At 37.8% G+C, this 16,809-nt stretch overlaps 1 protein-coding gene across 1 annotated transcript in view; it reads left to right on the top strand.

The window, feature by feature from the left end:
- Positions 1-16,809, top strand: part of TXNDC11 (thioredoxin domain containing 11) — a 36,322-nt gene that overhangs the window by 1,774 nt on the left and 17,739 nt on the right. Inside the window, exons 3-9 of the mRNA XM_009324813.1 lie at positions 3-256; positions 3,769-3,843; positions 4,134-4,350; positions 5,096-5,193; positions 7,179-7,308; positions 14,855-14,948; positions 16,185-16,297. Coding sequence (XP_009323088.1) covers positions 3-256; positions 3,769-3,843; positions 4,134-4,350; positions 5,096-5,193; positions 7,179-7,308; positions 14,855-14,948; positions 16,185-16,297 — 981 coding nt within the window. The remainder of the gene's footprint in view (positions 1-2; positions 257-3,768; positions 3,844-4,133; positions 4,351-5,095; positions 5,194-7,178; positions 7,309-14,854; positions 14,949-16,184; positions 16,298-16,809) is intronic.

Genomic DNA, 16,809 nt, shown 5'->3' with positions numbered 1-16,809 from the left:
AGGCGACAGACATCTTCCTCCGGGGCTCACCGACATGCGATCCCCATGGCAACGACGGCCGTTCTCGTGTTGTGGGGGAATCCCGTCGCCAGCTCAGCGGTGTGGCGGGGACACGGGGCCCAGTGACCCGCTCCGGGCAGGGGCTAGCGGGGCAGGGGGGGAGGACCCCAGTCCCCGCGTTAATACATGGGCGGGGAACAAGCGACGGTATTTTTAAGACACGTATGCCTGCATCGGGGGGCGTCGGGGTGTGGCGGTAGGTATGCGGATGCACACACACCTGAGGGACAGGCGCTTTGTTGAGAAAGCTGTTTTTCCTCATCTCCAGGGAATAACTCGTACCTCGCGTTGCCACAGAAGGTCTGAGGGTGCACAGGGCTGAAACCCTTTCCTCGGCACGCTCAGCCGGCTGCATCGGCGTGGGGGTGCAAAGTGGGGGGAAACAGGTCTCTTCTGGCTCATGCGTTAGTGTCGACACCCCCCATTACCTGCACCTGCTTCAGACAGAAAGATGCTTTGTGTTTCCCCCCCCCCTCAGTCTGGTGGTGCTCCTCTTGGGACCTGGAACTTCCTTCATTGCAAAAGTTTCTTTGGTTCCTCTCTGCTGAGAGCCTGGTGTACATGGGTGCATGGAACCAGATGATGTTTGTAGCTGGATGTGTGGGGAGAGGTGGGTGATGCGCAGTAGGCACAGAAATGCGCTGCAGCTGGGCAGCTCATTTCTGGAGCCTAAACTGGGATCTGAATGTTCTGGATGGGTTTTAGGTCAAGGTGATTGTTGTGTGCTTCAAGTCATACTATATTAATTTAAGAACATCTACTGCATTTGGGGTTTAATTTGGGGAGTGGGAGAAGTCTACAAGGATCTGATTAGTTCCCTATTTGGCAGAATCTGACAAATTTTTATTTCAAGAAACACTTGATTCATAGGTAACGCTTCTGAGAAATACCAAGGCCGCCTTTTCTCACCTGTCCACAGAGGATGTATTATTTGGATCTGAGTGAATTTTAAGTCTATGAATGAGTTGCTCTGTGAGCAGCGGTGCCTCTGTTCCAGTAGTCTGTATCTCACAGCGACCAGATAATTTAGATGAAAGTGTAAAGCTCTTGCCATATTACAGAATATATGGTGAAGGATTTCTGAACTTAATCACCTCCCTGTTCTACTGTCCGTTACTAAAAAAATTTTTTTTTTTTCACACTTACAATGATGCTTGTCTTTTATTCTGGCTCTCCTTTAGTTAAAACCTGCACGTTCCTTTCATTTTACTGCTAGCTCTGTTTGAAAGCTCACAGATGGAATGTGCTTAGAATGTGCTTCTCACCACCCCGTACTCTGTACAGGAAGTTTGATTAAAAGGGTTTGGCTTTTCAGTTTATAGTTAAATAGACAAACTAATATCAGAAAAATATTCCCTGTTCTGTTGCTGTCAGAAACATAGAAAATTCAAGTGCAATTCAAGTAAAAATTCCACATGCAATTTGGAGGATGGTTAATTGCACATTAACTATGACTACAGTACATAGTTTCTCACCACACATCAGTACAGTTTGCAAACAAGTCTCAGCACCAGAGTACAGTTACTACCACTACGCTTACAACACGTAACTTTCAAGACCAATGGATAAAAAGTATGGAAAGGGAAAATTCCTTTACTACAAGGCAATCCGTTAGTGGGGTTTGAGGTATTGCAGGTTTATATTGGCTCAAGGAATAGCTTACATGTATTATTATGGAAAGCCTGTGGTTTGGAACCTGAATTATTTCTGGCTCTATGCAAATGTCTTTCGAGACAACCCCACTCTAAGGACCTTGCAGTCAAAGGGGCTGATCCTACAGGCACTTGCATGTGCTTTCCTTTATTACCAGGTTGTTCTGTTGAAATGAGTTTAAGTTTTTATAGACTCTGTGCAGCAGGTAAATAACACAATCAGTGTTTTAATAAAAAGTATGTGATGATTATGTTTGTATAATCATTTATTATGTAATCCTCAGTTTATACTTTAGGGGTTTGGAGCACTACTCTCTTTGTAAACCTGGGAATTATGTAAAAGTACTCTGTTACGCATTTGGTATTGCAGAGGGAGACACTACTGACCAAATCAGCTTAAGAAGCTGGTAGCTATTGATTTATTGTGTTTTGTTTTTTAATAATTACTGGAGGGTTTTTTTCATATTTGAAGGTAGCCACGTAGTTCCTGACTCATTCATGTCATGGGACTTTTGTTGATCTGTTTTACACTTTCTTGCAATTTGGAGCCAATTTCATATCTCACTTTTAAGGCTTACGCTGTAGCTCTTGAACCAATTGTCCACTTTCAATTTAATTCAGTAGAGGAAGCAGAGGTTTTAAACATATTTAGGTTGTCCATTTTCATTAAACTAGTTGAAGAGGAGAAATTCTAGTTAATGTCTCTGAAGAAGTATGTGTTAGTCTGAGATGAACACTTAGCTGCCGTGTTTCGCTTTCAGCAGCTAATCAGCATGTGTGTGCGCTGACCTGTGAGTTAGAGCCCTAGCACGTCAGTGTTGTGTCCTGTCCAGCTGGCAGTTAGAAATCACAGGAAGAAGCTAGCGGTTTGGGTAAGCGTGGGGTGCAGGAATGGGAGGGAACCAGAGGTGTTGATTGTGAGGTGACATAAGAACCGAAGGGTTGGGGAAGGGGGTGCTGGGTTACTGACTGGGGGAGAAGGGAAGGAACAAAGGTAGAAGTCCACAGAAGAAACCGGATTGTTGGCCATGTGAAAACATGATTTTGTGAGTAGTGGAATTAATGAATTGTAAACATGAGGAACTAGCTAATATTTTCAAAATTCTGGATTTTGAAGTAAATATTGTCTCTTACATATGAATTAAGAATTTCCATAACTTTTAGAAAACGTTCTGGGAGCGATTCTTAAATGTTGAGCTTTAAGTGTATGCTTAGTAACCTGGAAATGAGAGAGGAGCTGTGGCTTTTGTGGGTCTGTATTGTAAAAACAAAGGTACTTCTTACAAACCAGAATGATTTTAAAGTTTGAAAATGTGGCAGCGTTGTTGGGAAGTTGCTTAACATATGCGTTTAACAGTGTCCGGGGCTCAATAATTTTATCAGAATTACTAAAATTGTAACCCGAGAAGGATCTCAAATATCAAGTAAAAAGATTTTTTGTATTATAGCTTTTTATTGCAATACAAGGTAAAGGAATGCACAGTCTGTCCTAAAACTTCCTGGCATGTAAGGAACCATGGCAAAATTGAGCATTACAGTAGTGCAGTCCAGTTTTTAATCTGACTTGCTCTAGTGTAAGTATAGCTAGTGGAAAATTTTGGAATTAAGAGAATATAAACAGAAGAATGTGATCATTCACTTGCATTTAAGGCAGTTTATACCATAACAACTTTTGAACACCTTGGAAATGCCAAGTTCTGGATTGTTTGATTGCTGATTTGATAGAAAATGGTTTCCTGAGTATTTGGTTTACATTCTTGGTATTACTGGTCAAACTAATTTCTCTTAAGAAACTTAACCTGTCATAATCTCTTTAAATCAAGACTCTCTATTTGTTGATGTTGTCCTTACATTGAAGAGGAAACGTGCCCTGAACAGTTTGCAGTCCCTGCTCTAATCAGCAAAATAAACTAATGCACATTTACATATTTTTTCCTAATACAATATAAAAGGAGTGCAGGATACTTTAAAGCAAAGTGTAAGGCAGGGTAATAGTCTCTGTTTATATAAACATCACATCACAAAACTTTGTGACCAGTGTTTCTTCTCTTATCAGGGTGCTGTTACCTAAAGTACAAGTGTTAAAAGAGGATGAGGCCAGGGAAGAAATCCAAAGAAATCACTCTTCCTGGTAATTTTATGCTCTATAGCAACCAGCAATGAGAGTGTGAGCTAACATACCCATAAACATAGTGCATGGTATCACAGCGTGACTTTCTAAAGCTTGTTAAGGGTGATCTTTAGATTTTTACGGTATTTCATGAAACTAACTCAGATAATGTAAGTTGTAGTAATTTGCATCAATTTCTAAAGTTTTGTCATTGCATGACCTTTGCCAAGATTAAAAATTAGGGCTTTGGGCACACTCTTTTAACTACTGCTGTACAGTCTCAACAACCACTCTTAATTTCCTTCCTGCAGCCGAGCAAAAGATGTAACAATGCCAGCGAAGCTTCCAGTGAATTTTTTCTCCACAAGATCTCCAGTCATTGATCTTTTTCGGGGACAATTAGACTATGCAGATCACCTTCGTCAGGATTCAGAAATTGTGCTGTATTTCTTCTATGCGCCATGGTGCGGCCAGTCCATTGCAGCAAGAGAAGAGATAGAACATGTGGCCAGCAGATTGTCAGGCCAGGTAACTCCAGAGAAGATACGAATCTTAAACATGACCTGATAGCTTTTGAATCTCCAAGCTGATGGTAATTTATGTCATCCCATGGGAACCAGTAGGACTTGAATGCTCACATTTTAGGGTAACTCAGCTAGTTGTCTTAATTTTAATTTAACATACAGAGTGTTAGAATAAATGGAGAAAACCTGTGATTCCTGCTCAGTTCTGTTATTTCTGCTTCTGCATGGGGAACTCTGCAAGTTTCCTCTTGTAAAGTGTTCTCGGATTTATTCACCTGCCTTCAGACAGAAATTACAGGGAGTTTGCTTCCAGTTCCAGTATCCTTGGAGACACTGGTAATCATATAAGATTGCAGCATAGCACTGCTTTCTATCAGTTGGTTACCTGTGAACACTTCACAGGTACAGCTGTCCTAAACCTCCACTCGTTGAGCTCCACTCTGCAGAAAAAGTAATTAATACGGATTATGACTAAGTTAGTAAATTTGAAGGATTTAGATTAAGAAGCTTAAATACTAGAAAGGAAAGTGACCAAAAGGATTGCTGTTACAAAATGACAAAAAAAATTAAAAAAAAAATAGTAATAAAAAAGAAGTCTTCTGTGATAGAGTCAAGAGGCACAGATATGGAATACTGTGTTGAAACGACACTGAAAATAGCAGGTGGAATGGATTGGAAAAAATACATGTTAAATAAAGAAGGTCACAGTAATGTACTTTGTTAGCTGTGAATTTTTACCTGCTTTGCAGGTGCTGTTTGTGGCTGTAAATTGCTGGTGGAACCAGGGGAAATGCAGGAAGCAGAAGCATTTCTTTTATTTTCCTGTGATACACTTATACCATCGGAGGTAAGATTTCATACGTACAGTCTGGGTTTTTTATTGTTGTTTTGGGAAACAGAGAAATTGTATAAAATATTGCATTTTGAAAATATTATATTTATGGCTATAGTAAATAGTTGTAGAGGAGGAGATTCTGGGTGAAGCTCATCCTGTATGCTACTTAGGTGTCAAGAAGGCCTGTAAATGTCAGTTAAATGACATGCTGCGCAATTCTTCACCCTTAAGAAAATTTTCTTTTGCCTGTGTAACTCCTGAAAGTTCTGCCCCCAACGAAAAGTAAAGAATTCAGATTTATATATTAATTTCAGTTGTCTGCTTGCTCTGTAGATGGATTATATCAACTGGTCCCAATTTGTGACAGCGATAAAGTATGTACTTACGGGCTATCGAAGTTAGTGGAATTTAAGTGCATATTTAAATGGCACTATATACTGAAGACTTTCTTCTAAATTTGAACTTCACACTCACTTTTTTATGCTCCAAATGTTGAGATACTGTATAAAATTTTATATAATCTCACTTTTATTTTTCAGTATTTGTATGTATTATCCTTCCCCCCCCCCCCCCCCCCCCCTTCTTTGTGTGGAGCAGAAGGTAAGGAAACACACTTTCTAATGCTAGGTACAATAGAGCTGGATGCTGTGTAGTTTATCACTTGTGTTTTACTTGTGTACTCTAGTCTCAAACTGCAGCTCCCTTCCATTACAGAGGCTGATTTTGTTTTTTTGGGGGGATTTATGTATTGAGGAGAAACAATCCTGATCTTTGGCAGCTGAACTTGGAATAGACACAGATGGCACTAGCATAATTCAAACTGTAATAAAAAACCCCAGCAATCCCACTTGGATGTACATTGACTTAAACTTATTTGATCTTGAAATTAACAACACAATAGATGGATACACCTGGGTATTATCAGTAACCTTAACCAGAGTTGCAACAAGATGAGATGTAAATTCATATTGATACTTCATAAAAACCCCAAAGGGCAATGCACCCTCATGCCTGAGATATTAAACCTCTAATGTTGCCTACTGGGCATGTGTCATGTTGAAGCAGTGCATGTTGCTGTTAAGAGAAAGGTTTGTAAGAAACCAGTGTAGGACGTAAAATAATCTATTGGGCTCTAGAAGACCATTTCAAAGCATTGGAATATAGGTATCTCAGTGCGAGTTTGATATTTTTCAGAGTGTCTGTATGTATAAACTATATTAAAAAATGCATCACATTAAATTCTTCAGTGGGAATGGACTGATTCCTCATGCTTTTTGTTTGATTTAATTTTGGACTGTGATGCTTTGTCCAACCTAACGATAATAAACCAGATGCAGGATTTCAAGGGGATGAAGGAGGAGCCCCGGAAATCATAGCCACAAGGCCCGGCCCACCTTCTGGTTTAGCACTACCTAATGTAGTGTGAGCTATTTTATCAGATGGCTGGGGGAATAACTGTAGACTCACTGAGCCTGTTCATCAGCAGTGTGACTGGATTCGTCTCTGCTTTATTGAGTGCTACTTGTAAAAGCCTATGTAAAATTGTTGCACCTTTTCAGATTGATACTGTTTGAGCTTTCTAAAGATTTTAGAAAATCAAGTGAAAATAGTGACATTTTTCAAATCTGTATTTTTAAGTCACATGTATTTACTTTGAACAAAGCAGAAAGATATGTATATGATCATGTAATTCATACCTGCATTTTACCAACTTCTTTAATGGGACTCAGAGGTGGTCTCCATCCCTTTGTCCCCACCAACACACTGCACCTACCCATAGACACTGCATTAGAGTCGCTGCAATTTCTGCGCTTTACTTCAAGTCTGGTAACACAACTCCTCTATCAGTTACAGAAGCCACTGTTAATTAACACAGAGAGCAATTCCCTAGAGGCTGAGCGTGCTGTCTATGTAACTCCTATCTCTGCCACCCCCAGGAGGGACTCTCTCTATTGTTAATTTAAGTCTTAATGTTTTATTATTTTTTTTGGTACTAGTTTTGGACCAATTGAATACAAAGGCCCTATGAGTGCTGTTTATATTGAAAAGTTTGTTCGCCGGGTGATGACACCACTACTCTACATCTCGTCTCGATCAAAATTACTAGATTTCCTCTCAAATTATGAGGTACTTGTCTCTCTTCTCTAGCTTTACCACTGTGGTTCAGAAAGAGTTTGACTTGTTTCACGATTAAATATGATCTGCTCCAAAGTACTAGTTTATTTCCAGGATCCTGAAATCAGTGCCCTGTAAATTTGATAAAATCATAAAAATATGAAATGACGAATTCATAATGTTGGTTCCCTGTATAGTGACTCTTACGATTTAGTGATGCTCTTAATTTATAGTACTTTAGTATGTAGAGGCAACAATCAAAGTTGTTACTTCATCAAAAAGTTACATATGAACAAGAAAGAAGGGAGAAATCTTTTTGCAAAAGTCTTGCAGTCTAAGTTGGGAAAGCATTTGAGAAATATGTAATCATTGCTTTACTTTTTAAAGGAATATTAAACCTTTCTAATAAGATAAGTCTATTAAGTAAAAACAAATGTGAAATCAGTTGAAATAACGGCTCCTAACCACTTTGTGTGCTGTAACTTCATGATTTTAATCCACTGGGACATTGTGTGTTATTAATTTTCGGTCTGTTGTGTTCAGAGGTGCCAAGATTGGTAGCAATGGTAGTGGATTAATAACTTCCAATTAGACAAAATGCGCTTAGAACAGAACCATTTATAATCCCTTTATAACTGTTCATTTCTGTAGCGCACAATGGAGAAATACCATAATCTTACTAAACCCCAAGCTATTAGAGCAGAATGGAAAACGTGATCAACAAATTGATGCTGTAGTAGTGGCCAAAACATGCAAGGGGCTTTCCAGTGTTTCAGAATGAAGCGGAGTTCCTCTTTGAATTAGCTCATGCTCTAATGACTGGGTCTGCTGCGGGATGGAGCACAACCTGTGCTGTTAAATGAAAGCTGCCACAGCATAAGGGGACGCACAGGGATAGTTACCATGGGTAGGTGCTGTGGTGTTCACGCTTCAGTTTATACCTCAGAAGCTATTCATAGGTTTAGTTTTCCAGTGTTTTAAGCGGGGACTGAGAGTCAGGAGTATGGAGCTGTGTGTCTGATGCTGATGCTTTCTGTGATCACAAGCAATTCTGTTGTCCTTTCACTGCTTCAGTTTTGCCATTCTAAAACTTTGTTATTTTTTTGCCTCCTATAGAGATTTGAAAACAGCCATGCTTGGTTTTTGCTCTGTGTTGTGTGAATTATTTCTTGGTAGTGTGCAAAAAGTAACTAATAAGCATAGTGTCATTAAGCTTAAATTTGCTTTAGAGTAGGAGGTGCACTTCCATTGGAAAAAGGCTAAGATAAAAGACACATTCATGGGGGAACCAGAAAATATTTTTTTAAATACTGCTTAGCAATTGAATGGATATTTTTATTTCTATGTTCAAACTTCCCCGCTTCCTGTGCTTCAAATTCTGTGGCTCCAAATGCCTGATCTCTGTTTATGTTCAGTGATTGTTGGTTCTTTTTTCTGAAGTGGACTAAGAATAGAGTCTGATCTGTCATGCTGCCCCGTGGTCATTTAAGGCTGAGGTTATTTCCCAGACCGTGGCACTAGGTGCTCAGTCTCTTGCCTGAGCCAACTCATGCAGTAAGATCCATTCAGGGAACAGGGCATTGGCTAGTGCAAGTCCAGGTGAGTGCAATAAGAAAAGCAAATGCTGAGTGATCAGGAGCTGGTATACAGAGAAGACCTAAGAAACAGAGAATTGTATATGAAGATGGATGGAGAGGGAAACATAGTCAGGCAGAAAGGAAAAGTTAGTTTTAAACCAGAAATAAACAGGTTGTTTCATCATTTTAAACAGTTAGAAATGTGAATATTTTCTGCTGTTTTCCATCGAAGTTGAGGAATTTTATACCTTTTGTAGGAGAAGATACAATCCAGGAGGTGACTCCTGTGTTTAAGAAGTGAGAAACTTTGAGGAATAGAGTAGGTTGCAGGAAGTGCCTGTATGACACAAACTAATTGCTATTTTGAGAGCCTTGGCTAGTGTCTTCCTTTGATTTTTGGTCTTTTATATAGTAAAAATGTTAATTTTTAGCAGAAGGGAAAGGAGAGAAGACTGTAAAGAATAGATCATTGGGCATTTTGACCACTGTCTGCTGCTTGATGAGGTTTTTGTGATTTCTTCATTGAAAAGCTAATTAATTTGAAACTCAGAATATTTTCTGAAAGATTTGTCATCATCAGTATCTAATTCAGTCCTGTGTTCTGCTGGGGAATGGGTTCTGCAAGCTTATGTTAGGGCTATTTATTTTTGACTTGAAAATTTCAGTTGAAGAGAACCTCTTTGTAGCTGATCCCCAGACTGCACTTAGGCAGTGCCCGTTCTGTTCCTTGACTGTTTCATTCTACTTTGGTATTAAGGTCTCCCATATTAAGGAAGCAGTAGGTCGCAGAGCAGTTGCCTGTCACTCACCTTCCGTCCTCGTTCTTTTGTTTTTCTGTCCAAGGATAGCAGTATGTATAATCTGGAGTATGCAGTAGGTTGGTAAGTCATTAGTAGATGAGTGACTCATTTGCAGGGCTGAAGTTCTGCTCAGCGTGTATTTTCACACTTAAAAGAGCTACTGCACCCTTCTTTTCTTGTTTCAAGGGCGTTTTGTTGTTGCCTGTCAATTTACTGATAGTCAGGACTTCCAAGCCCATAGTTGTCCTTTTCCATCTAATCTGTGTAGGTTTTGGTGCTTTAATCTTGTGTTCAAATTCCAGTAGCCAGCTTTTGACAGAAAAAGCATCTAGCAAAGAAAACTAGGAGCTCTACCCACACTCAATTGAATATCAAAATCCATTAAATGTTAGCATGACTGAAATAACAAGTACAGTAAAGGTACCAAGACAAACATTCAAAGCATTTTTTGTAAGTTGAACCACACCAAGAGATACTGAAATCTAGCAGTATTTTATCTTGTATTCAAATGTTAATTAGCATGTTTTTATTTCTAAGAAATACTGATGAACAGAATCTAGCTAAATGTAAGAGCAAGAGGTGTTAGTTACATGGTGTTATGTCCATTCCTCAACCAAATCATGAATATCCTGAGATGCTGCATTGATCTCACAAGAGGGCGCTCAAACCCCGTGAAAAAAAATTCTGGTTGAAGACGCGAAAGTTAAGATTCTGCATTTTCTGATACTATTTAAGGTTTTTTTGTGGTGTGGAATGATACTTAGTGCAAAACTAGAACTGGATAAGAATTAGAATTTAATTTTTGAGATCAAGGAAAAAATCCGATTTGGAAAGCAGTTAAAATCTTGGAACTTACAGGAAGATCTAAGTTACGTCAGGAGAAAGATATGTCGTTCCTACCATAACTCCAGGTACCTTTTAGTACCTATAATCAGACTTCTTTTGTTTTCTTAACTGCAGAGATGTAACAGTTTCATTTTAATCCAAACTGGCATTCGTCATCTGACTAACCCAGCTACTAGAAATGGCCTCATCCTTCTGAGGCACAGAGGAAGAAAACATGCAGCTTCTGTAGTTAGACAAAAAGCTTCATTCACTTATGAAAATTAAATGTGCCCAGGGAGCTCATCATTTTCTGGCTTTGGGAGAAGTGGGGGAGGAGTTGGTCTCTCTGGGAGGTAGGCGGCGTGTGCCTTAACATGATGTCAGCTTTCTTCTTTGCTCTATTTGTGTAGAAATGCTTCCTAAGCGTTAACCAGCTGTGTAGGATCTGACCCAGAAGTGGATTTGACTTAATAGCTTGCTCTTGTGTGGAGTACTGTGGTGCCTATGTTAAATGATGATGTGAGAATTTGCTTTCAGTTCTGGATACACAATGTTTTTAACATCATTAGAAAATGAACAGACTTTTACTTGTAAATTTCATTAACCTAATATCAATCAACAGTTTCTTTGCATTTCTACAGTGTAGAATTAGTGGTATGTAATATTGGTTATTCTGTTCCCCAGAGATAACACATTCCTTTCCTCTTGCCGCTTTCTCTCCTGTGTTCACAGACAAAATGAATTGCCTGCGTGCACAAGTCTGAAATTCTGAAAAAAAAATACCATCTCCCTTACCTCAATGCAATAATAGCCAAAACATAGTAATAAATAAATACAAATTGGGATAGAAATAACTTAATTGAGTAGTAAAAGCGTTTCTCTAACTGTAAAAGCTAATCAGTAGCTGTGGGGTTTTTTCTGTTCTCTGTTCCCATTACTTCACATTTATTGCCCTTTAAAGTTCAGAGCTCTTTCATCGCATAGTCATTTAATACTGTCTTTCTGCAACTCTTCTGAGTCAGCTGTAGTTTCAATGATTCCCAATAACCTTTGCTAATTTTGTTCCTCACCGTTCTCTCCCTTTTCTAAGGTGTTTATAGAGATGTTGGACTATATGAGCATCAGTACACATCCTGGCTGGCTGTCTTTGTGGAAAAACAGTAACTTCAATCTGTAGTTTTCTGTCTTTTCTACTAATGTAGAAAAGGACCTTCCACGTTATTCCTTATGATCTTAGTTTCTTCCAGTGTGTTTGGTAACTTTTTTGGGGGAATTACATTATGCTGCATTGAGTAGATTGGTCATCTACATGCTTATTCCTTCACAGAGCTGTGATAGACTTCAGGCATGGTTCAGTAATAAATCCATGCTGGCTGTTCTCCGATAAAAATTACACACCTGAAGATCTCGTTAATTCTTAAAGTTTCTATGAACTTGGTGATCTGTAATTGTTGAGATTCTTGTCAAGTCTGTTATTTGTTTCATTTAATTGGCATCACGCATCCCTTTCCATTCCTCTGGTGTAGAGACCAAGCAAGAAATAAGCTACACTACAATTAATGATTTTTGTATTTCCATATATGAGTTTCATTAGGAGATGGTACTAATGAGTTTTCACTATTGACGTCCTCAGGTTTGTTCCAAAATCTTTCCTACAGACACTCGGTTTGAGACAGGTGCTGAAAATTGTTTCATGGAAAGAAAAGTTCCAGTAAGCTCCACTCTAGCAACACCAATGCTCCTAATGCAGTGTCTTTAAACTATCCCTATGTCACATTCCGGTATTTTGTCATCCAATTTTATATAGCAGCAAGTCATATCCTGTTCAACTGATTAACTATCTTCACACAGGCAGTTAGGAATAATCATAACTCCACACAGATGGTTGCCTGGAAGCAGCTGATCGTCAATAACAGCTTGTGTGTAGATGCCCATATAAACTGTATGCAGGGAGCTGTTGCTGCACCAGTTATTGATTGCTTTGGAGGTTCTTACGTGAAAGGAAGTGGGAGTTGCTGCCGTCAAGCTGCTCTTAGCATACTTGTATTCAAAACTAGGAACCTCTTATTTACATCACGATACCTCTTCTGTAAGACTTGAATCTCACTTGTGCGGAGCAAGATTCCTTGTTAGTTGCTAGAACCTGCAAGTGTTTTATTTTGTTGAAATGAACAGAGTAGTTGGTATTAGCAAGTGAATCTCTTCATTCTGACAAAACAGGAAAATTTGCATGGTACTTGAGAAGAAATACAGTATTTTAGACACTTTTCTCGTATGTATAATTGCAACCTGTAACAGGGAGAAAATTTTAACTATTCTGGGATGATCATTAAGAGGACATTAATTAACCAGATTACTGATTAGGCATATAGCATTAGTATGTATTCTCCCACTACAATTTTTTCTTACTGAAAAAACACTTTCCAAAAATGTCTCATGGAAACATCTTACTCCTCGCAGTCTGGAAGTCTTAAGCTGCTATTAGTGTACAACAGAACTGGCAGTCAGAACATCACCTTTTTAAATAACTTTTATAAATATTTCTAGATCTGACTTTTGGCTTCTTGTCACATTTTGCTGTCACTTTTGACTACTCTTTCATTCACTATTTGGTGCTCTGAGTTCGCTTCCTATAGTAATGGTACTGAAAAATGGTCCTAGGAAATGGGAAACTAAAATTTTGATAAATGGGAAACTTATTTTGGTTCACTTGAATGTTTTAAAAGTTTTTTATAAGGGATTGTTTCTTTTTACTGTGTTAATTTGGTACTAGGAGAAAAAGATGAACACTCACTACTAACCTGTTTATTGTTTAAAAAAGAAGAATGTATTATTTTGCTGTATTTTTTCACTTCTATTTTATTTATAGTTTTATTTCCTTCTTGACAATTGTTATCGCAGAAAATTCACTAATTGCTTGTATCTCATTTTTATTATTGATAATTTTCTTGGGGTACCTCATAAGGAATCTTTATGAACAAAGGTCTTGTGTTTAGCATTCATTCATGGAAGATAATTCCTGCCTAAAAAGAGCAGGTCATTAGTTGGAATGGGCAATGTTGTTATTGGTGAACATCCTGAGATCGCTAATTCACACTGAATTAGCTCAATTCATATGGCTGGTATGGATAACTGAATTCATACCACTAATGACAGTAACAGGTAAAATATATGTTCATGTTTTAAAAAGAAATTACAAATTTTATTTGTAAAAAGCCACAAAAAAATAAAGCAGCCTCCGAAATACCAAATGAAAATACCTATGTGGGAATATATCTGACACACAAATGGGTGATCAGTGAGTCTGGAAGCTTTTGTTCCATAGCAATCCCTAGAGTGCTCTTGCTTTGTGTATCAAATGCTCTTTCTGTGAGCACTGGTGGGACTGGGAAACAAATAACACAAAATAACCAAATTCCATCACTTCCTCTGTCCTGAAGGATTTTTGAGCCAATTTGAGTAATGTGTTAAAAAACATAATTAATAATAATGTTTAATGGATTATATTTTGCAAAATTTAAAACCAAAAGTTAATTGAAATTGTGGAACAAGAGAAGTCTAAAGACTACACACCTCTCTGTTCCAAGTCAGCTTCTCCCAGATTCTCTTCCTGAATGTAATAGGAAGCTATTCAGGCTTCATACCTGGCAAAGTCAATAGGCCTATTTAGGGATGAGTCTTTTAAATTTTGAATTGTCTGTTTGGCAATTTGAAGAACTTTATGGATATGCAGGTGGGATATAGGACTTTTCCATTATTTTTTGTGCAGCTGGTCTCTCACTGACTCCTGCAGGATATACTGAAAGAATTTACAATGACTGATAGCTTAATGATGGGATGATAAGCTGGCTTAGCAGTTCAAGTATTCATGCACAAAATGTGTGAATTCATATATAGTTGCTAATTATGGGCAACATAGTGAACAATTAAGGGGTTACTGTTTAAGTTGTTTATACTCTGAAAAATCACATTTGATATTCCAGTTCTAAAAGAAGTCTTTATGATTCTTATGGTTCTTACGTTGGTGCTGGAACTGGCTCATAAAATAGTTGCAAAGCAAAAATTAATGGGTTTTAGTGAACTTTAATAGCTAGCACGGGAAATATGCAGTTTGAAACTTATGCATCTACAGCCATAAAAACCCCCTCTCATACATAGCTTTTGAATGACAACTTTAGAACTGATTTCCATTCAGTCTTTTAATATTAGAATTTTTCTTGCAGCGTAAAGTGATTGTTCTTCAGTAAACGTTGTCTTTTTAAAATCTGTTGTGTTTTACTGTAGGCAAATAATCGCTGTGCCCCATATATTTATACTTGAAAATAGCTTAACTAACTCTAATTCTTATTATTTCAGCCTGGAGTTCTAGGATATTTTGAGTTCAATGCTTCACCTCAACCGCCTGGTTATTTAACATTCTTCACGTCAGCATTACATTCATTAAAGAAAGGTAAAAGCTTCATTTTCATAATTTAAGGCATCTGTGAATGAGTTATGTATATAGGCTTTAGTAGTTTTTTGCAATATTTTGTAACTTGGGAGTTAATCCCTTTTGAGTGTTTCTTGATGTTGATCTAATTATGAGACTGTCTTTTATTACAGTGCGAGGATTGCTTACATAAAAGGCTTATTATGTGATCGGCCATCATGGAATAAAGTATATGACAGGCTGCTATTCAAGGATACATTAAGATACAGTTTCCTCAAAAACCTAAATGTGTAGCTGCAACCCATATAAAGCCATAATCAGACTAGCTCTTATTTAAGTTGAATCCAAGAGTGTTTGTCTTGTGCAACATTTGAAATGTCAGGTTTCAGCGGCATCAGGATGAACCTGACTTTGTCAGTACGTAGTAACTGAATTCAATGAAGTGCTTTCTTGGATGGAGTTACAGAGCTGGTACAAGGTAGCATGAAGAGAAGGGCTTTCTCCCCCTGTTGTTTTGCATTAACAATCTAAAATACAAAAACTCTTGCGTTTAAATATGAAAACTTTGTATATGATTGATACCTTTTTTTGGGTCTCAAATTCTGGATGTAACTTTAAGAAAGTTAAGATTAGCACATTTTATGGCTATTTCTTCCTGTCAGCAAATGAAGGAAATTAATACCATTATTCTGATTTTTACTGTGCTACTGACTTGGTATATGATATAGAGCCTGTTCTCCTGTATTTTGTTCTGTAATTTCCCCATTTATATGTTGGGATGGTTCTTTGCAACATAAAGATGAGAAGCCTTCTATCCTTGTGTGTACATATTTATAAATATAGAAATACTTATTTGAACAATATATATTTAAATGTACATCATCTAAACAGTCAATGTTCGTACATTTTCCTTATATGTATATCTCGTTTTGGCTTTTGAGATGCCATAACACGTAGCAAGGTGCATCTATGATACCAGATTCTATATTTAATAAACAAATCAAGAAATTGGACAATTCAGGTTAACATTCTCTATACCTTGAGTGCAGAAGAGGAACACGTTTGTTGTTGCCTGCTCTTGTCATCTTTCTTCTACCTCCCTTAATCACCAACATTGGCAGTTGCTATTCAGTAAGATTTCTGTGCCTTTACACAGCAATGTTTGATGTTTTGGTTTGAAGGTGTTCTTCTAAGGCTTTCAGGAAAGAAGTTTGGTGTGTATAATTGTGTTTAAAAACTGAAAATTTGCCCTTTCAGATTACCTTGGAACAATACGCTTTGGAGTGATCACAGATAAACGTGTTGCAGAGGAGATCTCATTGGTGCATTCAGGCAGCGTGTATTTGCACAGACATGTCAACACATCTCTTGTGAGTATTGTATTTATGTTGTAGTGACTCTGAGACAGTACATGGAGATTGAAGCTCTGTCGTAGTAGACCATGAATAAGTGTTTCACGGAGCTTTAGGATACGGGATGTTTAAGGACGATATCTTCGTACAGTAATACACATTTTCATTCTACCAGTCAGCAGCTGTTCTAAGTAGTAGCTAAGACCCAAGTTGATAGTCTCTGTCAAAACAAAACCCAAAAAACCAAAGCACCTCAGAAATGACTACACAAACTGTTTTTCTTAAAGTATCTACCTCTTTCAGTGGGTCAGAATTAGAGACCTACTTGAATGAGGATATAGACAAAGAGATTTTGTGGAGAGAGAGTAGGAATAGTGAAAACTTGGATTTCAGTTTAAAGGTATGACATTACACTGATTAGAAAAATCATGCAAATTAATTTAATTGAAAGTTTATAGTAACTCTTAATCCACGTGCCTTGTTTTTTGAAGACTAAGACTGAAAATACTAACTTTCAAATTTGCTATTTG

Source organism: Pygoscelis adeliae, unplaced genomic scaffold, assembly GCF_000699105.1.
Source record: "Pygoscelis adeliae isolate BGI_AS28 unplaced genomic scaffold, ASM69910v1 Scaffold85, whole genome shotgun sequence".
In the NCBI taxonomy this organism is placed as follows: domain Eukaryota; kingdom Metazoa; phylum Chordata; class Aves; order Sphenisciformes; family Spheniscidae; genus Pygoscelis; species Pygoscelis adeliae.
This window is presented reverse-complemented; position numbering and strand designations above follow the sequence as displayed.